The sequence below is a fragment of the Equus asinus genome, chromosome 14 (genome assembly GCF_041296235.1).
Source record: "Equus asinus isolate D_3611 breed Donkey chromosome 14, EquAss-T2T_v2, whole genome shotgun sequence".
Taxonomy (NCBI): domain Eukaryota; kingdom Metazoa; phylum Chordata; class Mammalia; order Perissodactyla; family Equidae; genus Equus; species Equus asinus.
Genome location: NC_091803.1, coordinates 47,471,827 through 47,499,117, shown reverse-complemented (window position 1 = coordinate 47,499,117; position 27,291 = coordinate 47,471,827). Strand labels below are relative to the sequence as shown.

At 49.0% G+C, this 27,291-nt stretch overlaps 2 protein-coding genes across 14 annotated transcripts in view; both read left to right on the top strand.

Annotated features, from left to right (window-relative positions):
- PDPK1 (3-phosphoinositide dependent protein kinase 1) overlaps positions 1-11,052 on the top strand; it is a 74,253-nt gene extending 63,201 nt beyond the window's left edge. For 7 of the 11 annotated variants that reach the window (XM_044747285.2, XM_044747277.2, XM_044747279.2 and 4 more), the window contains 3 exons: positions 9,147-9,204; positions 10,159-10,311; positions 10,728-11,012. In XM_044747285.2, the coding sequence (XP_044603220.1) occupies positions 9,147-9,204; positions 10,159-10,311; positions 10,728-10,844 (328 nt within the window). In that variant the 3' untranslated portion in view covers positions 10,845-11,012. Of the gene's footprint in view, positions 1-3,366; positions 4,408-9,146; positions 9,205-10,158; positions 10,312-10,727 lie in introns of those variants that run through there. The other 4 variants (XM_044747284.2, XM_070485167.1, XM_070485170.1 and 1 more) reach the window with 4 other exon arrangements.
- Positions 11,053-16,635: 5,583 nt separating this feature from the next.
- The window catches only part of KCTD5 (potassium channel tetramerization domain containing 5), a 29,486-nt gene continuing 18,830 nt past the window's right edge, over positions 16,636-27,291 (top strand). Inside the window, exon 1 of one of the 3 annotated variants that reach the window (XM_014833062.3) lies at positions 16,636-17,200. In XM_014833062.3, the coding sequence (XP_014688548.2) occupies positions 16,649-17,200 (552 nt within the window). In that variant the 5' untranslated portion in view covers positions 16,636-16,648. The remainder of the gene's footprint in view (positions 17,201-27,291) is intronic. The other 2 variants (XM_014833061.3, XM_014833063.3) reach the window with 2 other exon arrangements.

Below are 27,291 nucleotides of genomic sequence, written 5' to 3'. Positions count from 1 at the left end.
AGCATTAGGGTCGGAAAAGATGCATAACATGATTTCAGTCTTCTTAAATTTATTGAGGCTTGCCTTGTTTCCCAACATATGATGTGTCTTTGAGACTGTTCCGTGTGCACTTGAGAAGAATGTGTCTTCTGTTTTTTGGATGGAGCGTTCTGCACATATATCTGTTAAGTCCATCTGGTCTAGTTTTTCATTTAATGCCACTATTTCCTTGTTGTCTTTCTGTCTGGATGATCTATCCATTGATGTAAGTGGGGTGTTGAGGTCACCTACTATTACTGTGTTGCTGTTAATTTCTCCGTTTAGGTCTGTTAACAGTTTCTTTATGTATTTTGGTGCTCCTGTGTCAGGTGCATATATATTTATAAGTGTTATGTCCTCTTGGTGGAGTGTCCCCTTTATCATTATATATTGCCCCTTGTTGTCTCTCATTGCCTTTTTTATCTTGAAGTCTACTTTGTCTGATATAAGTATGGCAACACCTGCTTTCTTTTGCTTGTCATTAGCTTGGAGTATTGTCTTCCATACCTTCACTCTGAGTCTGTCTTTAGAGCTGAGATGTATTTCCTGGAGGCAGCATATTGTTGGGTCTTGTTTTTTAATCCATCAAGCCACTCTGCTTTTGATTGGAGAATTCAGTCGATTTACATTTAGAGTGATTATTGACATATGAGGGCTTAATGCTGCCATTTTATCTATTGTTTTCGATTCTGTATTTCTCTTGTTTCTCGCACTGTGTACTTCTGACTGCTAATTCAGTTTGGTGATTCTCTATCTCAGTTTTCTATTTATTTGTCATTTGTGTCTCTGTTCTGATTTTTGTTTAGTGGTTACCATGAGGCGTGTATAAAATATCTCGTAGATGATAGTCCATTTTCTGAGAGCCTCTTATCTCCTTAGTCTTAACCAGGTTTCATCCCTTTCTTCTTCCCCATCTAAGTTATTGTTGTGACAACTTACTCTGTTTTGTGCTGTGCGTTTGTGATTAAAATGAAGTGATTATGGTTATTTTTGATGCTTTCCTTCCCTTTATCTTTAATGTTATAATTAAGTGTTTGCTAATCTGTTCTGATAGAGAGCTGCAATTTCCTGGTTTTGTCTGTCTATTTATCTTCTTGCTCAAGGCTTTGTAAACCCTTTCTTTTTCTTTTTCAGGTATGATGGCCTTCTTGATCATTTCTTGGAGGGGGGTCTTGTGGCAGTGAACTCCATCAGCTTTTGTTTATCTCTGAAAGTGTTTATTTCTCGTAGTATCTGAAGGATAGTTTCACTGGATAGAGCATCCTGGACTGAAAGTTTTTGTCTTTCAGTATTTTGAATATATCATTCCACTCTCTCCTAGCCTGTAAGGTTTCTGCTGAGAAAGCTGCTGAAAGCCTGATGGGCTTCCTTTGTAGTTTATTTTCTTCTGCCTTGCTGCCCTTAATGGTTTTTTCTTTGTTATTGACTTTTGCCAGTTTTACTAATATAGGCCTTGGACAAGGTCTTTTTGCATTGATGTAGTTAGGAGTTCTATTAGCTTCATTTACGTGTAATTCCAGGTACTTTGCCAGGTTTGGGAAGTTCTCAGCTATTACTTCTTTGAAGAAGCTCCCTGCTCCTTTCTCCCTCCCTTCTCACTTTGGGATACCTATAATCCTTATGTTGCATTTCCTAATTGCATTGGATGTGTCTCAGAGAATTTCTTCATTTCTTTTTAGTCTTAATCCTTTTTCCTCCTCCACCTGAAGGGTTTCTATATTTCTGTCCTCTAGATTGCTAATTCTCTCCTCCATAATATCAGGTCTGTTCTTTAAGGATTCCAGATTTTTTTTTATCCCATTCATTGTGTTCTTCATCTCCAACATTTCTGATTGTTTGTTTTGTTTTGTTTCTGGTGAGGAAGATTGGCCCCGAGCTAACATCTCTGCCCATCTTCCTCTGGTTTGTATGTGGCATGCTGCTTCAGCGTGGCTTGGCGAGTGGTGTAGGTCAACACCCACTATCTGAACCGATGAACCCTGGGCCACCAAAGTGGAGCATGTGAACTTAACCACTATGCCATGGAGCCAGCTCGATTGTTTTTTTTTTTAAATAGTTTCAACCTCTTTTGTGAAGAATTCCCTCTGCTCATTAATTTTATTCCTGAGTTCATTGATCTTGTTGAGTTTTTTTATGGTAACTCGTTTGAATTCTCTGTCATTTAGATTGTTCATTTCTGTCACTTCAGGATTGGTTTCTGGATACTTGTCATTTTCCTTCTGGTCTGGAGTGTTAATATGTTTCTTCATGCTGTTTGATGGGGTGGAGTTTTGCTGTCACATAGTGGTATTATCTGGTCATAGATTCCACTTACCACCACTGGGGTAGGGAGCAGGAGATGTGTTTTCTGAGCCCACTATGATCCCTGGCATTTGTGCCTGTCTGTTGAAAGTGGTGCCAATAGAGCTCTCTGCGTCTGGCCACTGCTGCTTCAAACACACAGGCACTGGTGCTCTGGTGGGGATCCCCTGCGCTGGTTGACCAGCTGAGCTGGTGTGCCAGATAGGATGGGGGAGGGGTGCGCCTTCTTTCCTGCCCACTCTCCCACTCTACACTCACTGTGTGCTGGCCTGGGCTGCTCGACTTGTGACGGTGCTCCCACGGTGGCTTAGCTACCTCAGTGTGGAGCATTCCCGTGGGCTGGAAAGGAACTCCAAGAGTGAAAGCATTTCTTCAGAGGACTGCCTTTTTCCCCTTCTCCTCTCAGAGTTGTGTTTCAGCCACTGTGCAAGGTCCAGCACCCTAGATCATTGCCACTGAGGAGGGGGAGGAAATCTGCTTACCTCCTTCCACGGCCTCCCTGGGGGCGTCCAGCATCCCCACCTTCAGACATATGGCTGTGTGAATTTCTCAGACGTCTGTTGTGTTGTGTGGATGTCCTCTGTTGGTTAACACATGTCTTTTTTGTTGTATCTTAGAGGTGTAGGCCTAGGGGAACAGCTCTGTCTGCCATGATGCAGACCTCATGCTGTCTTGTATTTTTTGAGTCTTCCAAAGACGTAGGTTTATGATACAGAGGTGTGCATTTTTAGGGATTAATAAGTTCTCAGTATTTCTACTGGGCTGTTACTAGCTGTCTTCACTTATGCCTCCTATAATTACTGTAACATCGTATCATCCAATAAATTATTGATTGGAAATCCTGAAGCTTTCCTTGTACCTGCATGCAAATACAACAAGAAGTAAGTACACTTTGTTGGGTTGTTTTGCACTAATATTAAGAAATTTCTCAAAAGCTTTTCTAAATTTTATCTGAAACTTATTTTAGATTTTAATGATATATTTTAATATAAAAGAACATTTATAATATATTTTTCTTATTTAAGTATGGCTCATTGACTTAAAAAGGGAGAAGACTTGCTTTCTCAGTCCACAGCAGCACCACCAAGTCTAAAGATGCTAAAAAGAAGACACAGACATATCAGAGAGTTCTCTGACTCATGGAAAGAGGATCTACTCCCGAGAAACTGGGTGAAACTGTAAATATGAAACAAAAATAGGACGAATGCTGTCTTTCCGTTGACTTTCTAGATGTTCAAACCTTGCCATTTTGTGTCTTTGGATAGAATGTTTTTGCATACTATTATGGTGCCTCTTAAATTGCAGCAGCATTTTGAGAGCAACCATTCAGTTTTAAAGGTAGAAGAATTGAATGTTTTAAATGTACACGTGATGAGCTCTTTCAAAGCCAAACATTAAAAAGCCCCTGAAGCGTCTTACAGAGACGTTAATGTTGTGAAGGTCAGAGAAGTGCACTTGTGAGCTGGGAGATGAAAAAGCCTTGGGCTGTTGACATTGCTGAGTGTCTGCTGGATGGAAGTCGGTGAGAGAAGTCCCAGCTCTGCCTCCATATGTCTGATAGAGGAGCTCACAGGATTAAAGCTGTGGCTGCTGGCATGCAGTGGGGTGGGTATCTCTACTGCTGAGCTGCACTTTTGCCTTACGAGTGGATGTCTCTGCGGATGGGACTAGACTTGCTGCTTTGCTTGAATTTATCTGTTATCAATCCCAACTTACCACCAAAGAAGATATTCTTTTGCCTGAGTGCTTGGCAATAAGCACAAATGGTGCTGAAACTGTCAGTGTGGAGCTCCTCTTTTGAATCTCATGGTTTGTTCTGGAACAGATGTGTTGACACATGCACTGAGGGTCCAGAAACAGTGGTGGGTAAAACTGCCTTTGCCAGATCGTGAATCCAGGCTGTGGCACCAAGTAATGCTAGAAGACCTGGGTTCTTCACAGCCACATGCTCACAGGGAAAAAAGAAAAGAAGCCGGTCTCACTTATGAGTAGTCATTAAAAATTATTGATTTATTTATATTCTGTATAATGAAATGGGAAGTATGCATAAAGCACATCTGCTGCCAACCCAGGGGTGACACTTATCTCAAGAAAAGCACTTGTGTGGGGCCGGCCTAGTGGCACAGTGGCTAAGTGCGCACGTTCCGCTTTGGGGGTCTGGGGTTCGTCAGTTCGGATCCCGGGTGCGGACGTGGCACCGCTTGGCAAGCCATGCTGTGGTAGGCATCCCACATATAAAGTGGAGGAAGATGGGCACAGATGTTAGCTCAGGGCCAGTCTTCCTCAGCAAAAAGAGGAGGAGTGGCAGCAGATGTTAGCTCAGTGCTAATCTTCCTCAAGAAAAAAAAAAGAAAAAAAAAGCACTTGTGTGATGGTTTGCATTGGGAGCAAAACCAGCTGCTCTTTTCATAGAATACCATTTTCACTGGAAAGTTTGATTGACAAACTATGGTCATTCGGACTTGGCTATTTTGCAGACATTTTTCTGGAAAAGGAATGGAATGAACGTGTCACATCAAGGAAAGCAACTGCTAGTATTTGTTACCAATAATAAAATCGAAACCTCAAATGAAAATTAGAATTTTGGGAAACTTTATCACTGTGAGCTTGACATCTTCCCAATACCTAAAGACTGTTTAGTATTTTATTTTTTAAAGATTTTATTTTTCCTTTTTCTCCCCAAAGCTCCCCGGTACATAGTTGTGTATTTTCAGTTGTGGGTCCTTCTAGTTGTGGCATGTGGGAAGCTGCCTCAACATGGCCCATGTCCATGCCCAGGATCCGAACTGGCAAAACCCTGGGCCGCTGAAGCAGACTGCACGAGCTCAACCACTCGGCCAGAGGGCTGGCGTCTCTAAAGACTTTTTTGAGGAGATAGGTAGTGATATTAATGAATCGATTTGTTGATATTGTACAATGAAATTTTTCATTGTTTGGAAATTCTCCATGATTCAGCAAGCCACTGTTTTCCAGATGACTAGTGTATGATGCTGTAAAATCATCCCAGGGTGGAGGATCTCTTCAAAGCACAGGGTGGACTGATGGATTCTAATGTTATACAGCATGAAAAATTCATTGTTGGGGATTCGGCTTCCACGTGGCAGCTAACTTTAAGAAACTACACTTGTCGGGTTTTGGTGTAGTATCGAAGAAGAATGCTCACAAATATCTGAAAAGGCTATGAACATATTCCTCCGTCTTCCAGCTGCTTCTCTGACTGAGGCTGATTTCTTTGTGTACTTCATCCCAGTCAACACATCACAGTAGAGTGAAGGCAGAGGCAGACATGAGAATCAGCTCTCTTGTATGAAACCAAATAGTAAAGAGATTTGGAAAATGTATAGCAGTGTCATGTTTCTTGTTAACTTTCTTTGGGAAAAAAGTTATTTTTTAAATAAAATTGTTATTTATATTAGTATGTAACAGGTTTATTTTTTAATGAATTAAATAAATGTTTGAGAATGTCTGTTTTAACTTCTCATACATAACTATTGATGGATGTAACCCAAATAAAGAAAGCTCTTTGGTGTCTTCTCTAAAGTTTAAGAGTGTAAAGGGGTACCTAGACGTGAAGGTTTGAGAGCTGGCTTTTAGAACAAACCAGCATGGCCACTTGGTCCTCCCTTGCTTGCCCAGAAGCCAAGTGTGGAGAGCCCTTCTAAAGTGGTCAGAAGTGCTACATCGGGGCTCTGGCAGCCTCACTGGGTTCTCCTGGAGGTTGCTGTGCCCTGAAATGGTCCAAGCTTGCTGGTGGCTTCAGGCTTGCATCCTTGAATATGATTTGAGGTCTGGGTAGGGTGGGTTAGGCAGAAGAGAGAACTCTGGCTTTGGAATCAGGAAAAAGGGGGATTTTACACTTTCACCCCTTGTGAAATGATTGTAGGCCAGTCATGAGGCCCCTATTTTGACATCCATAGAGAGATGATGATAAATGTCACCTGTATGGGGTGAGCCAGAATGCTTTTTGTGAAAGTGAGGCTGTGATAAAGTCCCATCTGCGTGCTCAGAGGTAGATCTGTCTGACTGAGGTCTGGTTTCGGCTCTTAATCTGCAGACAGCATCTGGATCTACCGCCTGCCCAAGAGAAAAAGGTGCCTTTGCTGGGGGGAGGGGTGTTTGCTTCAGGGGAGTGGGAATTGACTTTTTGAAGTAAAACGTCAAAATAATACCTGTAAGTACTTAAAGTTTTCAAAGTAGATAAATATCTAGTAGCCTGTTGTAAGCTAATTGGTTAATTAACTGAATGAATGGACTGTGGTGGTTATGCTAATAATAGAGCTTCTGACCATCTCTGTCCACACCCTTGGAGTCCTGCCTGTGTGCCAGGAGACCATGGGAAAAGTGGGGTTCAGTTTCATTTCTTCATGTAGGGCCATTGAGGATTTTTTGGGTCACTTAATTCCTCTTTGGGGAATTTCCAGTTTGTATCCGTTGCTCAGTTTTCTGTTTTTTTTTTTTTTTTTTTAAGGAAGATTAGCCCTGAGCTAACATCTGCCAATCCTTCTCTTTTTGCTGAGGAAGGCTGGCCCTGAGTTAACATCTGTACCCATCTTCCTCTACTTTGTATGTGGGACGCCTTCCACAGCATGGTATGCCAAGCAGTGCCATGTCCACACCCGGGATCTGAACCGGTGATCCCTGGGCCACCAAAGTGGAACATGTGCATTTAACCACTGCACCACTGGGCCGGCCCCTCTGTTGAGGTTTTAAGTCTTTTGTGTCACTTTGTCTATGCTCTGTGGAGTACAGATGTTGACTCTTTGTGGGTTGTATTTGCTGAAACTCTTTTTTGGCCTGTTTTCTTGTTAATTTTGGTTATTTTTGTAGTTAGAGGTTCTGTTTGTTCTCATGTAGTCATGTCTGTTAGTCTGTATTTAGTGACTTGTTTTGTTTTCAGTTTAGAAAGTAACCCCTCCCACCCAGGCAAATATCCCCTTCTCTTTTTGTTCGAGTTCTTCTCTTGTTTGATTTAATGTTTTACACTGTCTCTCGTGTTAATCCACCTGAAGCTGCAGAGACACTATGAGGCCTTTCCTTCCTTGCCTGTCTGGCAGGCTGCTCTGGCAATCTAGTGCCATCAGCCTGGTGCCCAGCAGGCTGGCTAACTGAAGAGTTGGTGGTGAGATCTTTCACCAGCCTGGGCTTAAATTGGACCCCCCGCCCCCACCATACCCCCCATGTAATTTAATTAAAGTTGTCTTCTTATTGACTTGGGAGTCATCACTACACATTGAATACTCACTTAATAGGGCCTGTTTGTTAGGAGAAGCTTTGTGTTTGGCTCCACTGTTTTATCCATCTATTTCTGTGCCACAGTAGATCCTCATTATATTTCCTTTTCAAAAATTTCCTTAATTTTTTTCTCTTTGTTTCAAGTCTTGTTTTTGTTTGTTTGGTTGGTTTTAAAATACCTCTGAGAGTGAGGCTGGCCCAGTCGTGTAGTGGTTAAGTTCTCGCACTCCACTTTGGCAGCCTGGGGTTTACAGGTTCAGATTCCAGGAGTGGACCTACATACCACTCATCAGGCCATGCTGTGGCGGTGTCCCACATACAGAGTAGAGGAAGACTGGCACAGATGCTATCTCAGGGACCATCTTTCTCAAGCAAAAAGAGAAAAGTTGGCAACAGATATTAGCTCAGGGCCAATCTTCCTCACCAAAAAATAAAAAAATAAAATATAAAATACCTCTGAGAGCAAAGTATTGCCCCTTTCCTCATATAGGTCACAGCACTTTTTTTGTTATAATTCTCCTTAGTTGATTTCAAAATCCACATGAGCCTGCATTAGTTTACTCGGGGCTAGGAGTGGGCGTTGGTCTCGTTGGGTTAGGCTGGGCAGACCTTGGGGCTAGGTGAGCTGGAGTAGGGGAACATGATTCCACCAGCTTGGCCAGTCCTACATGTGCAGTAGGTCCCGCAAGGAGCCAGGGAAGCATGTGGATGTGCTCAGAAAATTACATGGTAAAATGATCACTGTTTGAGGAGACAGCCGTCTTATGGTTTTTTGAAATCTAAAACATTCTGTTTCTACAGCAGAACCTCAGATTAGAAATTTCAGTAAGATCAGACAGAGCATAAGCCAGTAACTGTTAGCTTTCACCAAAAGAGACAACCTGTAGACATTAAAACAGCCTCTTTTAAACTCCTAGTAAGCAAAGTGGAGTATACTTGCTAACAATGTGTATCAAACCAAAACCTGTATTTGAAGCTTTCTCTTCCAAATTCCTGCTATATTTGAATAAAAGTACTTTATTACTATGGTAGAAACGCCAGATAAGATGTTCTTAAACCAAGTCCCACTTGGGTCTTTTAGGGACTTGTAATTCTGGGCTGCTCAGTTGTTTCTGAGCACTGAACTGGGGCTCCCAGCTTGGGGAGGTAACTTAGGATCGGCAGTCTGCGTCCTGGGGTTGACTCCCAGCAGCCTCCACCCTTTTGGTGAGATTTTGCGTCTTGCCCTAGCTTTGTTTAAAGTAACAAGGACATGTGTTACGGGCTCAGGTCTGCAGCACCATCTCCCCTCTGCGTTTTCTTTGTTGTGTGAACACTGCCAACCGAGAGGTGATGGCAGGCGCTATTTCTGGTGTCTGTATACCCTGGTCCAAATACAATTGCAAATTCTATAGAGCAGTGGGTGCTTGCATACCAAGTTAGATTTGGAGTTTCCTTGTGGTACTGAAGTGGGTGTGGATCTGTGAAGGGAGAGGCTTGATTCAAACAAAGTTCACAAATGCCGTCAGGAACTTTGTTCTGAAGGGAGGAGTTTGGAGAATTTCTGTCACTGACTCTCATGTGCGTGTCTCATTCTTGTTTTCTTCTTTTTATAGGCATCAGTTTGTAGAAAATAATTTAATACTAAAAATGGGTCCAGTAGATAAGCGAAAGGTAAGTCAGATTCCTGCTGCTCCCTCCTGTGCGTCGGGTCTGCATCTCCGTCCCGGTTCTGACTCAGGATCAGGGCTTCCTGGGCTCCTGCTATAACTTGTTGCACATAGCATCCTTCATCTTGTTCCCTTTTAGAGATCATCTCTAGATTTTATAGTTAAGGAAGATTTCAGCCGTTCAGGGGAACCTGATTGAAACCACACGGTTAGGCCGTGGCCAAATAGAAATACAGCCTCTCACTTTTGACTCGGGAGCCATGTTCTCACGTCTCCATGAGGTTGGGTTCACCCATGTCAAGGTTTCTGTCCAGTCGCAGAGGCTCTGTCTGATATCCCAGCAAGTCATCTATTACTTCATCAGAATTGTTCTGGAAATTACTTACTATGTTTTATGGATTAAGTGGATTGTGTCAAAAACTGGACTCTGCAAATGTTCTCCGTCTGTTGATGTGGGCCTTTCTAAGCTCAGGCTCCTGGTCTCCATTCCTGGCCATGCTCAGCCTCACCCACAGTGCATGGTCAGCGAGTGAGCGCCTCCGTGACGGAGGAGCAGAGGGCACGAGATGCGGGGGGGCCTGACTGTGTGGCAGGCCTGTGGGAGTTGCTCAGCGGCAGGGACTTGTGCTGGTGTGCAGGCCTCAGGTTTGCTGCCGAGCACTGCTGCTGCCTCCGTATGTGACAGCCAAAGCAGAGATGCCCCAGATGGGGTGTTAGGATTCAGTGCCCAAGGCGAGGTAGACCAGGCAGTCAGTGCTTCCTCATTCTCTGACCTGAGGAGTGGCTGGGTCCACGGGGGGGATGAGGTGTGCACACCTTTGTCTGAGGTGAGTGGACAGGTGGCTGGCGGTGGTCCCTGTGCCTGAGCTAATCTGACGGTCCAGGTTCTGAGGCAGCAGAAAGTGCTGTCAGCATGCAAGACCCTTGGCAAGCAGGGTCTTTGTTTTTTTTGCATCAGGGTTTATTTGCACGACGACGACAGTTACTACTCACAGAAGGGCCACACTTATATTATGTTGATCCTGTCAACAAAGTCCTGAAAGGTGAAATTCCATGGTCACAAGAACTCCGACCAGAGGCCAAGAATTTTAAAACCTTCTTTGTCCACACGGTGAGTTTGTCCCTATGGGTTCTCCTCTGCAGGGCAGTCGGAGGCCTTTGTGCCTCCAATCAAAGCAGCAAAGTGCTGTGGCCTAAGGGGCAGCTGGCCTCCAGGTGATTGTCTCCCCCTTTCCCATGTCCCAGGGGCCCCGAGTTCACAGCTTAGTCCTGAGTTGGGACAGGAGACACCTGTGCTTGTTTTTTAGTTCAAGGGTATCTGAAGGGATCTGTCGGTCATCACCTTGCATATTTAATCTCTGCACATATGTGGGAGGAGAAAAAGCCACGTGCTCACATGCTTCCAGAAGGTATTTGCAGTGGCTGCAGTAGGACGGCAGTTTCTTTTTATGGTTTCTCACCGACAAGTTGAGGTGCTGGTCTTGGTGGGACTCCCTTGAGAACATTAAACGGTTTCTGTCTCTGCAGCCAAACAGGACATATTACCTGATGGACCCGAGCGGGAATGCTCACAAATGGTGCAAAAAGATCCAGGAGGTGTGGAGGCACAGATACCAGAGCCACCCAGATGCCGCTGTGCAGTGACACGCCCAGAGCTGCTGCACTCGCTGCCAGGACACGTGCCCCAGCGCGGCTCGCCGCCATCGGGACGCTTCCAGACCACCTGCCAGCCATCTCAAGGGGGACGCAGACAGCGGAACCTTGCAGCTTTTTTATTTAAAAGAAAAGAAGAAAAAAATACCCAACCACACGAAGAACAAAACCAATAATGAAAAGGAATTCAGGGTCGCTTTGCTTGCTCTCTGTGCTCTGTGGAGGCTTCCCGTGCTCCCTTGCTGTGGGGACGCAGCGCCGTGCACGTCTGCCCCATTCCTGCCCGGCCTAGTAGACTAGTGGACAGAGTCGAGTCACCAGCTCTCCACCACACACCCTGCTCACCTGCTGGGCCTGCTGTGGCTGAGGGGATGAGGCGTGTCTCTGGGCTCATTCTGCCCCTGTATTCTCATGGAACTGCTCAACAGGGAGCTGTGTGTGCCTCTGCTGGGGGTGGCCCCCGGGCTCCATACATTGAGGGGGGTCTTGGCTTTTCTCCTTGTGCTCCTTTTCTTGTGTCCCTAGTTTATGGCCCATCCCCGTGCCCCTGTAGGCCCGTTGCTTACCTCCTCGAGTAGCTCTGGCTGTGGGATTTCTGTGGTTCTTGCTGTGTGTCTGCAAGTACTTCACATGTTGCTTCTGCCAGGCAGGCTCCAGGAGGTGAGAAGCAGAACAGGTTGTCAAGGTGAAATACGGAGCCGCTGCTGAATTTGGAGGGTGCCAGCAAAGTGTTCACATTTATCATCCTGCTGAGCAGTGTTGTCCTCCATGGCTGGAAACCAAGCGCATGTCTACAAGGAGCACTGTCAGAAGGGGGCCCAGTTAGCACCCAGTTGCTGCTGGAGACAGGGCTCTGCCCGGTCCCATGTGAGGCCAGGCAGCAGGGCAGACTGGGCCTGGTGGGCCCCTCCTGCGAGTTTATTTAAAAGGTGAATTGTGCAGGCCTCCCACTGATTCATTGATTGATTACCTAGGGGCTGAGAGACCCCTGGTTTCAGCAAATTGGACGGTACTCAGTCACATCCAGGTGGCACAGAGGAGTGCAGGCTCCCGGCCGTCACACATACCCTTGTGCGTGTTGTGACTGAATGTTCTTGTAACCTAACTCAGAGCATTTTTACATCTCTACAGTGAAAATCTAGAAGCCTTCTCATGTTTCCAGGGCTTTGCCTGGAAAAAAAGTGTTACTCACCTTGCAGGAGGGGCAGGAACACCACACTGAGCCGCGTGCCCCAGCCTTCTCTTCTCCAGTTTCAGGCTGGCTTCCTTTCCCTTTAGAGGCAGTGCCCTGCTGTGTCCTCACACAGTCCAGGATTCACTAGTCCTTTAATTTTTCTCTGCTGCTATTTCCCAGACAGAGAGCTCCTGTCGGTCTGGTGGGGCTCAGCCACCCCTCTCCTGCCCAGGTTGGCCCTGGAGGGCTGTCCTCGGTCCCAAGTGGGAGAGGAGCAGGCACCACCCACGAGCTGCTCACAGACATGTCTCTGTCCCTTGGGGATGAACAACTTTGCCATTTCTTTTAGACTTTCACAAAGGCACCAGCAAAAGGCTCACAAGAAGAGATTCCTCCTGACTTCTTCTCTGCTCCCCATCTCCTATGTTGAATGAATCAGCCGTCACCCTGGGTGACCAGTGGTCCAAGTTGAGAGGAAAGGTGTCTTTCTCAAACTTTAGTGATAAGAGCGGCTCTCCTTAAACTGGGGAAAAAGTTCAGATGTGGGGGATCCCATTGTGCTTGGCAGTGAGAGGGGTCTGGATGGGAGCAGAGGTGGTAGCCAAGTTTGCCAGTGCTTTCTGCTTAGGCCTTGTCCTCTGGCTCTGTAAGAGCTACACGAGGGGCCGGCCGAGGGGGAGAGTGTGTGTGTGTGTGTGTGTGTCTGTGGGGGTGCCAAGGTATTGGGGGCGTGCCTGGCCTGGGGGTGTCCCAGAGACCAGAGCGTTGCCCTGGGCATGTGGTCAGAAGTCAGGCTCCCTCTTTCCTCCTCCTTGCTTTTGAAAAGGCTTACCTGTGCTCACCTGCTTTTCACAAAGTGAGTCTCGCTCGTCCCTTTCTTTCAGGAGTTCGATTTCAGGCTTACTCCCCGTGTTTATAGTTCACCCTCCTCAGAACATCCGTGTCTGGGTGTGCAGTTTGGAAGCCACTCTTGCACAGTGTCTTCCTAGGTGTCTGGTCACAGGGAAACAAGCAGAGCTCGTATTTGGCTTTAACAAGAGCACTCAGCGGGGCTGCTCGGGGAGAGATGAATCTTGCATCGCATTCTTCCCTCTGGATAGCGCCACTACCTCCTGGGCTTAACCGACAAGCTCCATCTTAACCTGCAAAACCAGAGAATAAGGGGTTCAGGGCTGAGCTAGCAGCTGACGGAGCTGAAGTGACTGCCCTTGCCTGAGCCAGTGACAGCTGAGCCCTTCTCTGTAGGTCACCTTTCTCTGCTCACTCAGAGTCCTCCTTTTTCTTTTTTTTTTTTTTTAGGCCCATACATACTCTTTCTTACCCTGTGCTTGCTCCTGTCGACTTTAGTTTTATCCAGCTCATCCTTAGAGCCATCGTCCCAGCGTGCAGGTGCCTTACATTCTAAGATGTGGACGTAGGTGTCAGTCTGTGTGCATACATAGACATATGGAAATATAAATGTGGATTTATCCAAGGCGAGAAAGAAAACGCCCTGTTTAATAGGTCCAGGTGCCATGTGTCTTCCTGAGAGAGGGCAAGGACAAGTGTAAAGGCCACACCAAGCCCCCGCCAAGCAGAGAGGATCACATCCCGTGTGGCATGGAGGGGAGGGAGCATGGTCAGGAAGGCTATGGTCTCCACCTGCACGGATAGCCCACTGTGCCTTGCCGCTCTCTGGGAACTTGAGGAAGCTGGCTTTGGTTGGGGGTGATTTCCTTCCGTCTTTCTGTGAACCTGACCGGGGTGGTGGGCAGCTCCGTGTGGAGCACAGAGCCCCACCTTGTGATTGGCACCACAGCATGCCTGTCATTCTGAACGGTGACTCTCCAGAGGCTTGTTAGAGACTTGCTTTGAGAAAGATGGGGTCATGCCGAAGATGGTGGGAACCACACCTACTCCAGCCCCCTAAGGCTACTCTTTGGTATTTGTGGCCCAGGCCTGAAGGAATTGCAGGTGATGGTCCATGGCACAGACGCCCCCCCCCCCCAACACACACCCCCATGGCAGGGTGCCAGCACAGGGGGCTCCAGGTGACTCTGTACTTTCTTAAAACATTTGCTTTGTGAAAAAATCAACTGCAGGCTCACCACCCAGAAAAGACCCCTGTGAACATTTTGGTGTATAGCCTGCCCCCCGCCCCCCTTCACAAACAGTGGTTTCCTTTTTAAACTAAATTGGGAACATACAACATACACCATTTTGCATCTAGCTTTTTTCACTTAACATTTTGTCTTAAGCATTTCCCCATGTCATGAACAATGATTCAAAAACATTGTTTTTAATTATTGTAGTTTAATGGCTATACATTTTATCATAATTTATCTGACCATTTCCCTGTTGTAAAACATTTAGATGGTTTCTGATTTTTCACTATTTAAATAATGCTGCAATGAATATCCTTATAAATCTTTGATTTTTGACTCTGATCCCCCCTGCCCCCAGTTTCTAGAAGTGGTATTTTTGGGTCAAAGAGTTTGTTAGTTTTAAAGGTGGTATTAATCTCTCTTCCTCTGTCTTGATCTGATGCTTAGATGCTCAGAGTTCTAGTACAGAACTTCCTTATTTGTGTCCTACAGATTCTGAACAAATCTACTTCCGGTAAGCTGTGTGGAACACAAAGAATGTTTGAATAAGACTGGTCTTTTTTTTTTTTAATGCTAAAATGATGTCATTACCGCAGTTCCTTTGTGACAGATTTTTCCAAAAGCCAATTTATTTTCATTGAAAGGATCTGGTTATGCTTGCATGTTAGTTACCTTCCCATCCCTGCTGCTGTGGCTTTCAAGTGCTTGGTAGTATTTTCAGAATCTTGTACTTTGTGTCCACAATGGTACTGAATTTGCATCTGCACAGTCAGCAGAGATAAAAAGTGTTGAACTGACCTTGCCACATGCTTTTTGGATGATTTGTAGTTAAGTTCATAGACTCAGAAAGTACATTGAGCTATTTGGAATCAGTAAAAGAGCAAAGGCTGTACTTGAAAAAGAAACCACGTAGACAATTGGGTTTCAGAGAAATGTTATTTGTCCCCATGCTCTTCAAGTCGTGGGACTCTGTCAGAGTGTCTGAGCGGTTTGGTAGAGCCAATAGCCAGGCTTTTTCACTAGAATGTGACTGTCCTGTGGCCAGGCTTTTTCATACAGTCTGCCTGTCCTGTGGCCAGGTTTCTCACTGCAGAGTGTGTCCTGGCTGCTGTGGGTTTAAGGGCTTCTCCCCTCTTCTCGCCCACAGGGTTGCAGGTTGCCTAGTTGTCTTCCAGTCCAGACCATCCAAATTTGGTTTCATTCTTAATTTCTCCACTTTAGTTTGGGGTCCATTGATTCTGAGGGGAAACATGCATGAGAGATTTTCCTTCGTGCCATGCTCAGTGCCACTTGACTCTGCCAGAGATATGGCTGAATTGTGCAGAATTAGGTCTCCTGCCTTCCTCTGATACCCGAGCCTCTCTCCCTGGCAGGTCTACAGACTGCGGGGTGCTCACTGCCCAGACGCAGAGGCTGCAGCCGCTGGGAGGGTGTGGCGAAGGTACTATTCTTGGAGAGTTTGCCATATACCTGTTTTTCCACATTGCTTCTTTTCATATCCAAACCTAACATGAACTGATGGCGACTCAAGTGGATGTGGCCCTTGGCTTTTAGGCAGCCTACATGGCAAGTACCTTAAATCAGGGCAGGAGGCAATCCCAGAGCCTCTGAGGGGCACAGGCTGCCTGTGGAAAACTGGTCTGGGGAGGAAGCTGTTCCAGCAAAGGGCAGTTTTGTCTGTAGCTCAGACAGCTGTGGTGGACAACTGAATGACCTGAATTTTCCCCGTAACTCATTTCTTCAGTATGAGGAAACACCAAACTTTGTGCACAGAGAACTTTTTACAAAAGGCAAACCTTTTTTTAGCTGTGTAATCCACCCTGGTCTAACCTGTCTGGCTGAAGAATAGGGGCCATTTTGCTGGTGAAAAGTCTCTATCGTGATCATAAGTTTGATTGGACGTTGGCAAATTAAATCCTTGCAGTATTTAGAGCTGCTGTAGCTGTTCCTTAACAACAAAATAGGATGAGTCAATAAATAGTATGTTAGCTGTCTTTCAGGTTGGTGGCAGTCAGTTAGAACATGTGTAATATTCTCTACCTGGTCTGTAGCTGTAACTGTGATGTACAGGCAAAGCAAAAATTTAAAAAACTTATGAAAACAAATAATGCAATGATATTAGAATATACACTTTTGTATTTTTATTCTTATATAAGGTTATTTGCTGGCTATTGTTGGCCTCTAGTTCAGTCTGTGTTATTTAAAATCTAATATATGAATTATTTGGATTGAATTCATGTTCGGGGCCACGTTGTTGTATGTATTGATGTACAGCCTTGAATGTGAATAATTATTGTAAACTATATTTTACAACTTTTTTTCTGGCTTTATTATATAAATTTTCTATTTGGTCAATGATTTAATCATATAATTTAATGAATATGTTTATTCTCTTTTTTTCAAATATTTGTGCTTTAGATGTAGTTACAGGATGATGAATTTTCCACGTATGCTCGGTAGTCTTATAATAAAAAAAGCATGTAGAGTGTAGACACTCGCTAGTCGCTCTTCCTTTCGCCGGGGGCGCGGGTCGGGGCATGGTCGAGACTTGGATTCAGGGCCGGGAACCCGGCGTCCGCGCACCGCACGCGCAGGGCGGAGGCCGGCGAGCTCCTTTCGAGCCTGTCGCCGGGCGCCGCGCTGTCCGCCCGCGTCGGCACTCCCAGACCACGCCGCGCCGGGTCCCGACCGGAAGGGGGCATGGCCGGCCGCTTTTCCGGACCGGAACTTCCGCCTCTCGCGTGACGCCGGCCCGTGGGCGGGACAGAGCGCGAAGGACTGTATTAAAGGCCGGACGCTTCCGGTGGAGGGGCGCTGTGGCGGGGCTTGCTGGGATCATGGCGGAGAACCACTGCGAGCTGATGCCGCCGGCCCCGGGCGGCCTCGGGGCGGGGCTGGGGGGCGGCCTATGCCGCCGCTGCAGCGCGGGGCTCGGCGCCCTGGCCCAGCGGCCCGGCAGCGTGTCCAAGTGGGTCCGGCTCAACGTCGGGGGCACCTACTTCCTCACCACCCGGCAGACGCTGTGCCGGGACCCGAAATCCTTCCTGTACCGTTTGTGCCAGGCCGACCCCGACCTGGACTCGGACAAGGTGAGGGCCGCGCGGGCCAGCCGCAACCCCTGTCCGCGCCAGGAGACCGCCCTGCCCGGGCTCCGAGCGCGGCGCTCCCTGCCACAGCTCGACCCGAGCCCCCGACTCCCTGCCCGGGCCGGGAAGGAGGGGATGGCGCCCTGGCGCCCGCCGCCCTCGAGGATACCCGGCCACCCCACCTCGAGGCTTCTCTTTCTCTCCCTCTTTGCTCTTCGGCGGAGGAGGTTTCCCCGAGCCCGGACTTTGCTGTGGGTCTACTTTCTTCTCCTCCCTAGGTTCTTTGGCCTCTGGTGTTGCACACCTTCTCTCCCCGCCGGTGCCCCATTGGCTCCGGAGTCGGAGAACCCTGGCACTCTTCTCGTCTTTTCGCTTTCCGGACGGTTGAGTTACCGTTGATGTGGGGGGTTTCACGGGTGACCTGCCTTTGCCAGTGACTTGCGTTTAGACAGTTGGCACTCCGTCGTTTTCAGCCACAACACGCACCCAGTCCGCGCTCTCAGAGGGTGCCGTCCGTAGAATGATTGTTCAAAGGGAATGTTGCTCATATTAAGGGGTGGCTTAGCGGTGTCAAGGAAGGGCCATGTAGGAAATCTTTTTCAATCCCCTTTCTGATTTGCCTAGTTTTCCTACTGCCCTGGCAAAAGGATAGGAATTTCTAGGTTAGTTTGCACCTTGTCTTTCGTCAAGTTTAAAGCTCACACTGTTGTACGGATGGGAATAGAGACTATTTTGGTCGTTACCTTTACTTTACAAGACTTGCATCACTGAGGAGTATCATCTTGGGAGCTAAATGGGATTGAAACTCAGGAAAGGCTCTGTTGGAAGAAGTGTTATTGCCTGTATTTGTCCGAGGCAGTTCACAAGCCTTGTTTTACCTTCCCTGGGTCTTTCAGTTGAGCCTACATAATTGCACTTGGCCTTTTGCCTTGCCAGCCCACCATTTGCCACGTGTAAGGCTTCCCAGAAAGATCCTCATCTCTCTTCAAGTTTAAGAACCCTGATGGAGACCATCCTAAGTGTGGCACTGGCCTTATGATCAGGAAATGAGAACTTTTGAGTTACCACAAAACCACCCATCGTGGGTAGAAATCACAGTTTGAGATGCTGGTGCTCTGGTCCCCCCCGCCCCCCGCCCCCAGCCCTCAGCCATTTCCATTGCTCATTTGAGCAAGCTTTCCACTGTTAGAGAATTGACCTCTCAGAAAATGACAGTCCTCTCTAGGATAGAAATAGGCTTTTGTCAGCTCTGATTTTCCTTTTCCAACGTGGGGCTATGTTTCACTGTTTTGTTTTTCTTTTTAAACAGAGTCCTAATGGTTATTCAGTTTTATTTCTACTCAAGTGTTCTTCTCTTGTATATTGAGTCTGATTTTAACTTGTTCTTGTCCGTTGGGTTGTTTTCAGGCAATGTGTGTCTATTCAGCACTGAGACAATTGATTCCGAGCTGATCAACTATGTCTTGCACAGTTAAGTTGATTCATCTCTTTATTTTACTGTCTCAGGACTACCAAAAAAATTATGCTTTACTGTAATAGGAGTCCTTTAGGAGAGAGTGATTAATCTATCTGAATATATCTACGTTGTAGCTGCCTTTTTCATCAGCATCCGCTTCAATACATTTGATTTCCAGATTGTAAAACCGACATTTAGAACCTGAAGGTAATGCAGCAGATATGGTTTCTGTCTCATAAAGTAGTTGATAGTAAATAAGGGTTAGTTTTAGTCACAGAGAATGTGATTTTGCCAGAAAGAGTGATGCTCATTTGCGTTAGTCGTGTTAGTAGTGTTTACTTCAAATGAGAAAATGTGTAAGATGCTCGGTCTTCTCATTTTTTTCCCTCATTTGTTCTTTTTTTTTTTTTGAGGAAGATTAGCCCTGAGCTAACTACTGCCAAGCCTCCTCTTTTTGCTGAGGAAGACTGGCCCTGAGCTAACATCCATGCCCCTCTTCCTCTACTTTATACGTGGGACGCCTACCACAGCATGGCTTTTTGCCACATGGTGCCATGTCCGCACCCAGGAGCCAAACTGGCGAACCGCGGGCTGCTGAGAAGTGGAACCTGCGCACTTAACCTCTGTGCCACCAGGCCGGCCCCTCCCTCCTTATTTGTGATAAAAGAATGTCCCGGAGATTCACTCCTAGATAACGAAACCCTGAGTGAAGAGTCTGAAGATGAGGATGGAGGGGAAGGGGTGTTCAGAGGAGTGGGACGCTAGTAATTACGCAGTAGAAGAGAAACAGGATGTTGATTCACATATAAAAATCCCCAAGCAGTGACCTTATAGTTAAGATTAATGAAAGCATACCTGGCAGATATTCCTAGGGCTGACCAAAAGCCCAGCCTGGTGGAAGATTTCCTGCTGGGCATTTGACTAGTGTTTATTGAGCATCTGGTCTTGCAGAAGGTGGTGCCTGGGGTTGGGTGGGGAAATTTAAGGAGGAGGACTTCCAAGAAACAGAAGACCAGGACCCTGATGGGTTTGGAGTTCACTGGGAGAGTGCCTGGAGCTTGCTCTTAAACGCAGGGTGTCTGGTCAGGAGCTCCATCAGTGAAGCCGTGTGGGAGAGGTGGAGTTACAGGATGCTTTCTGGAGGAGTGCTTTTAAGGAAGTCAACAGACTGGTTGTTAGGGAGGGTGGGGAGCTGGGCTGCCACTTGTTCCCCTTTCCCTAAGTCCTCACGTTCCCTGTCTCAGGACTGAACCTGGGACCTACTCCCACCAGGCTTCGAACTCCCAAACCCATACCCTCTTGTCTGAAGTTCTGACTCTGCGCTCCTGCCATGAAGTTCTCTTTATAGACAGCCCAAGTGTGAATTCTCACTTCCTCCTGGGGTCTCCTCCAGCGGGCTGTGTCTGCGTTATTCATGTCAGCATCTGCTCATCGGCTGTCCTGGGTCGTTTTTCTCTCCCATGTTGCTTTAGGGGCAGGCCAGGTATAATGCTCTTTCCCGGAAGTGCTTTGTAAATACTTGGTGTGTGATTCATTTGGTTATGTGTCTGTGTTCCATGGTACCTGGCTCATAGGCATTGCTGAGAACAGGTTAGAGTTGGTTTAGAGCTGAATCAGCCCCTGCTTTGGTGCAGAGGTGCTTTAGGAGTTAAAGGGAAACAGAAAGTTGCTACCACTTGGTGGTTGGAAACCACTCAGACTGAGTAGGATTTGCGTGGTTCAGTCTCTGCAGCCGAGCCAGGCCTGGAGGGAACTGCAGGTTGCTCAGCTTTTGTCCCTTGACAGGGCCCTTGTCCTGGCGTCAGGGTTGCAGATGTGGGGGCATCAGAGGGGTCTTTGAGGGGTGGGGCTTTCAGGGTGCTTCTAATGACATGTCTCTTGCACTTCTTCACCTGTGCTCACTCCGAGTGTACGTGGCATTGGCAAGCGTTTCAGGATTGGAAAGATAGTGGAAGGAATTTTACAGACAGGGTGAAGTGATGGGGCTGTGGGTGGAAGCATGATCTTTTAAGCTCCTTGGCAAGAGAAGTGGGGATTACTTAGAGTGGGAACGGCAGCTTATGTCCCGGGGGGCTAAGTTGGAGGTGAGAAGCTAACGTGCTGGATGCCTGCGACTGTCCCATGCCCGTGAGAGCACTGTGTTGGCCCGCCAGAGGCTGAGTGGTGTCCCGGGACTCTAGTCGTCTCATTTCACACCACGTTGAGGATGTGGCTCTGAGTATGTTCTTAGCCCTGACCACACAGTGTCGTTTGTTCAGGACCTGAGCGAATGGTCCCCTCTTGTGCTGGGGGCACCCTCCCCCCAAGTGCAGCAGGTGCTGGCGCTCAGTGAATGCTGTGGTCAACTCTTCACCAGGTACCTGGTTTGAAGGCCCCTCGGGTCTGAGCCAGCCCACGAGTCAGTGCCGGGAAGTCCTGAGAATGGACTTGCCTTTGGTGAGAAGAGCTTGTTGCAGGGCCTCAGACACAAGCCCAGGGCACAGATGTCCCCTGTCAGCTATCTGAGGGTGCCCGGGAGGAAATGGCTGTCAGCTGCAGGGTGTTTCCTCCTGCCGACTGACCACACATGCAGCCTTTGGTTGCCCTTGTCCAGCAGGGCAGTGACTGGTCTTGGTTTAGAGCAGCAGTCAAAAAACTGTGTTCTACCTGCCCAATTTTGCAAATAAAGTTTTATGGGCACACAGAGATGCCCACTTGCATCCGGGTTGTCTGTGGCTGTTTCCGCCTGGGGGGTGCTCATGGCTCTTTTCCAAGGGTGCTCCAGATCAGCAGTCGGAGTTCTTCAAAGGAGCTGATGCTGTTTGGCACCGAGGGAGGAGTCTGCGTGGCCAGGGTGGCAGCAGGCCACCTCGAGCACTGGTGCTCTCATCAGGCCTTAATTGGGCAGGTGCTCTGCCCAGACTGCAGAGCACTTGGAACATTTCTGTCTGGAGTTGGTGTGATGTGGGTATTGGCTGGGAGAGAGCATTTTCCATGGCCGAGGTCTGAGACTTTGGACTCAGGCCTGACTGACTCCGCCCACACTTTAACCTGCTGTGTGACTTGGGGTAAGTTAATGTACCTCTTTGAGCCTTAGTCACAGAGGAGTTGTAAGAATTAAGGAAGATGATCAATGTCACACCTCCCCCACCCAGTGCCTGGTGCTCAGTCATTGCAGTAAATAGAGATGGCTCTTCATAGTCTTTATTTCACTTTTGCACTGTGTTTTTGGAAAGAATGTACAAGAATGCTCCTTTCTCCCCTCAGAACATGTTTTTGTTACTGTTTGTCTCTTGCATATGCTCATTCAGTCCCCGCATACCTCACGGTGCTGGCGAGTGGCTCTGTGTGAGGGAGCTGGGCCCCCTGGTCTCCCTTGCTTCTCCAGCTGCCTCTTCACACTCCCCCCAGAGCTCCTGACTGATCTTAGGACAGGCCCCTGAAGGCTGGCTCCCAGTTCAGGGCTTGGCTTCCTGGGCAGCACACAAGTTTCCTTGCACGAAATGTGATGCCCTGGAGCCTGGAGGACAGCGCTGCGGAGTCCAAACACCAGCCCCTGTGTGCTTGGGCTGGCTCAGGTGTCCCGGCAGCGTGCGAGTGGCGGTGTGCGCCAAGACTCTCTATCCTTCATCTGTGTTCTGGTGGGTTCTGGTTTCCTCAGCAGTTGGGCTTCCAGGGCCTCAGCCTGGTTTTGCAAGTCAGGCTTGGGTGGAGATGGTTCTGGAGGTGATGAGCTGGGCCAGCCCCTCACTGCTGACAGGTTGGTTTTTGGAGGCAGGCAGCACTGGGCGTCAGACTGTGCTTGGTGAGGAGGGCAGGGGCTGAGGGAGCAGAGGAGCTGCAGGCCTGCCCGTCGGCCCCAGCGAGAGGGGGCAGTGAGCTCTGCGCTGGACCTGCCAGTGGGGCTGAGTGTGGGAAGAGAGCAGAGGCCACCTGGGAGCCAGCAGGGCGGTGGCTGTGGGGACAGCTGGCGGAGAGGGCTCAGTGCCTCATAGGAGTACTGGGCTAGGCGTAAACCCCTGGTGGGACGTTCTGGCTGCAGTGTCCCACCTGCCAGCGCTGTGCGGCTGGCGCCCGGGGGACTGGAGACTCCAGTCTTGAGGAGGCCTTACCCCCAGGCTGGCAGAACCACCGTGGGGGTTTGCAACCAAGGACCCTGGATTGTTCCTAGGGCACTTCTGCCCCAGGCCATCATGTTTCCGTCTGCTTCCGTCTCGAGTTCTTTTGCTCATGCCAGCAGCTTTGTGTTCAGCACAACACTCACGCCACCAGGATAAGGCCTGGGACATCTGTAGGGATTCCTGTGCAGGCTCTCCACAGATGGAATGTCTCTGGGGAGGGAAGCACCTGAGACTTGTGGGCAGATGGATGGCCTCTTGCCTCGTGACATAAATGTTCATAGCAGCTGTGACCTGGACAGGTGGCTCTTGGGCCACAGGTCCACCCATGGCATGCTGCCCACCTTGTCCCTTTGCCCCAGGGTGCCTGCTTCAGTCTGTGCACAGTGCATGCAGCATCTGCTCTAAGTGGGCCCCAGTCCTGCCAAGCTGAACGGGTCCCTGTGAACCGTCTCTGCTTATTCACGGAGCTTGGTGGGCCTACCGTAGGGGAATTTGAAGCAGGTTGTTGTTTTCTTCCCCCAAAGCCCCAGCACATAGTTGTATATCCTAGTTATAAGTCCTTCTAGTTCCTCTGTGTGGGGTGCTGCCACAGCATGGCTTGATGAGTGGTGCTAGGTCCACGCCCAGGATCCGAACTGGCGAACCCCAGGCTGCCGAAGCGGAGTGCAGGAACTTAACCACTACACCACTGGGTCAGCCCCTGAAGCACGTTTGTTCCAAGAGAAGTCCCAGGTGCCTCACCTGTGGGGGTCCTTTCACAAGTCCGCTCCTGTTTGCTTCCTGGTGAGCCCGTTTGAGTCATGTGTGTCATTCTGTATTCCATTTCTACACTGCATTGAATGGCATCTGTCTGGGGCTGAGGATTCAGCCTGGGGGTCAGGGCCCCACAAGCCGGGTGCTGGTCAGGATCTGAGGGGGTTTGTTTCCAAGGGAGGTAGCCAGGAGCAGCGCCAAGGGTCGGAGTGACCTGGAGGACTGACACGTGCTCCCCGTGGCCTCTCCTTTTCTCCCCGTGCGTGCCGGGGGTATGTCAGCTCTCTGGGTGTACACAGGGCATCTCTTGCCGGGAAAACGAAATCAGAACTGGTGGGTGCTCCTGGGCACAGGTAGCACAGTTGCCATGTGGGGTCCCAGCTGTTCTGCACACCCAGGCATCTTGGACAAGCCTCTGGTGTCTGGGCCTCCGTTTCCTCTTCTGTAATTGGCGATGTCTAGGGCCTCTTCTGTGTCAGGGATCTGACAAACTGGAAAACAAAACAGAAAAGAGGGCAGAGATGAAGGTTTTATGTGCAAATTTGAAATGGTCACTTAAAATGGATAATTTCAGCTTGAAAGCTAAGTATTTTTTTTTTAAAGATTTTATTTCTTTCCTTTTTCTCCCCAAAGCCCCCCAGTACATAGTTGTATATTCTTCGTTGTGGGTCCTTCTAGTTGTGGCATGTGGGACGCTGCCTCAGCGTGGTTTGATGAGCAGTGCCATGTCCACGCCCAGGATTCGAACCAACGAAACACTGGGCTGCCTGCAGCGGAGCGCGCAAACTTAACCACTCAGCCACGGGGCCAGCCCCTGAAAGCTAAGTATTTCTAATTAGGTTGATAGCAAAATGTTTGTACACAGAAAATTCTATGCTTTTTGCATTTAGGTTTCAATAGGGAAATCAGAGAGGATATATCTCCCATTTAGCTCAGGACACTCAACGCTCTTGATTTCGTGTGTCCAGTGGCTGTCCCTTTTCTCTTGCAACGTGGTCATGTCCCACTTCCTAGTTGTTTGCGGAAATTGGGAGGGTGGTTTATAGGAGCCAAGTGCAGACGCTCTGTGGAGACCTCACGGAGCCCGAGCAAGATGGGTCCACAGGATTATTTTCCATGTAGAATCTTGCGTGAGAGCCTGACATTCTCGACCCTTGTTCCTGGTTGCTGTTTTCAAGACCACGTGGTTGTATTGGGGAGTGGCCGGCACTTAGGGACACGTGGCCCCCACTTTACCCACGAGGCTCTCTGGACAGCAGATTTGATTCCTCTTTGGTGTGAGGGCAGGGTTTTACTTCTGTGCGCAGCGTGGGCAGGGAGCCCTGGTCTCGGGCTGTTTACTGCTGCATTACCTCTCAGAGCATTGCTTCCGTACCAGCAGCGTGGGCCGAGGATGCTGGGCGGCTCTGAAAGAAGTCAATGGGGTGGAGCTTGCTTGGTGGTTTCAAATCAGGATTGTGTTCTCTGCTTCCCTCCTTTTCGGGACTGCAGGTCAGGGATCTCCTGGGAGAGCATGTGATGTGGGCTGGGCCCTGCCTTTGCCCACTGGCTCCTCTCAGAGAAATGGCTGTGGGCATGGTGCTCCTGGCTGTGGTCAGGGCATCAGCTCTGTGGCCACCCGCCCAGGATTGATGGCCCCGCAGCTCAGGCTCAGGGATGCAGGGTTCAAACTGCCCCTGGAAACCAGCAGCTCTGGCCTCAGACGTTGGGCCCACTTGAAGTGGGATTCAGCCAACCTGGGCGTCAGCAAGCCGTCCCTCCCCACACATACTCCACCTGTTCCCCCACCTCTGTAGTGTGTGGACCTGCATGTCCATTAAACATTCAAGAGCCTAGTCCAGCCTTTCCCTTTTTTATGCCCTTAGGGTAGGTGTATATTTTTAAAGCCAGCACTTCACAAGTAAGTCAAACACTAATTCATTGAGAAGTTGGGGGAGGTCACTAGATTTGTTGAGAAAGCAGTCTTAATTCTGGCTCTTTTACAAAAATAAAAAGCCTCAAACCTCAGCACTCTGTAAGTGGAGCACACACTTATTATATAAATTGAGCAAAGGACAGAGGGAGGGAGGAGGAAGAGAGACCCGCGTGTGTTGCCATCCCGCCGGGGTGAATGTCTTGTCTGGTCCCTGCTGCCTTTTAGAAGCCGGTGCACTGAATCTCCATCCCAAGGCTCTCCCTCCTGCTCTTGCAGCCTGATGGACTGAGGGAGGAGGTGAGCGCAGCGTGCCAGCAGCTGTGCCTCGCTCGTTCCCCCAGTTGCTAGTGTAGATACCACTGAGATGGTCCTCTCTGCTTTTGCATAAGTGAGCATAAGACTTCTGCATTTGGGGTTTTTTTGTGTGTTTTCTGTGTTCTATATTTTTCTTTATCTCTGCCTTAGGATGTCGGCCCTAGGGCCATTACCAACACAAGCACGTGACATGTTGAGGCCCCTGCACTAGTGTCAGCCGCCCTCTGGTCAGCTTGTCCAGCAGCGATGTCTGAGGGTGCCTGCCCACTGCCAAGCCTCACCGATGCTCCACGCCTCTGGAGCCCGCTGCTCACGCGCAGGTGCTCGGAGACATGGTTTTTACAGAGCTCTTGCCTGTGTGCATCTAAACGGGAGTCAGTCTGTGGTCGTCTGGGCTGTAGCCCAAGATAAAACCCAGTGGAATTTGGGGGTTTTGGTGTAGGGCCCCCAGCACTTGTAGAAGTTGACATCTCCCTGCTGAGGAGCCCAGTGCTGAGAGTACCACCCCCCTGCACTGCTGCCTGGCCTGTCCTAACCCCAGAGTCTCTCGGCCTTGCTTCCTGCTGAAACCATCCCGTCAAAACGAATCCGCAAGAGGAAACCAGGCCAGAGAGCCCTGCTGTGCCTCGGTGGAGCAGGCCGCTCCCCAGCTTCCTTTAGCGCTGCTCATCGGCTGCACAGGCTGGCTCGTCACAGGCAGAGGATGGCCTCTGAGTAGCTGAGTGTGAGCCTGGGCCTAGATGGCTTGGCTTCCGTGCTCCCCCTGTCGTTGCAGCTCTGTACTCCCATTTCTGAGGCGCCAGCTATCTGCTGGCTGTTGTGTCGTTGTGCTGCCTGCTTCTCTGTGGGCCACCGCCTCACTTGGCCTCAGGGTCAGCACCAGGGCCCACACACTGCAGTGGGAGCCTGTGTTGGTGGATGCTGAGCCTGAGGTTCCACACCTTGAGATGTGAGCAGGGTTCTCTTTGCTCTTCCCTCGCCTTGCCTCCCAGCCAGGTTAGCAGCAAATGCCTTGAACTCTTGGCCTCATTATTCTGGAGGTCTCTGAGAGGCTGCTGCTTTAAAGCTGCTCCTGAATTGGATGACGGTGGGGACCCCCGTGTAGGGACAGGCCTGCCTCTCCCTTTGACGGCTGGATAATTGGGCAAACAGGCTGCTTGCCTTGGAGCACTGGGTATGAGTGGGAACCAGAGGCTGCCAAGTGTGATGGGAAGGCTAGCAGTGGCCTGCTGCTCCTGAGCTGATGTTTTGTGCCCTTGCCAGCCTCGGCACTGGGTCTCCAGTCTCTCCTGGATGGGGATGGAGAGTGATGCCCCACCCCTGGGGTTCGAGGTCTTCGCTGCTGGCAGGGTCTCTCTTCAGGTACCCCAAGAAGGGGCCTTGAACCGGCCTTGGGAAGCCCACAGGCGGTGTCTGGAGTGCCCTGTGTGCAGTGTACTCTGAGCCGAGAGCCCAGACCCAGGGTGACGTTCCTTCAGCACATCAGCCAAGGGATGTTTCAGGGTCCAGCTCCACTGCAGCTCTCCAGTGTCCTGTCCAGGCTCCCTGTCTGCGT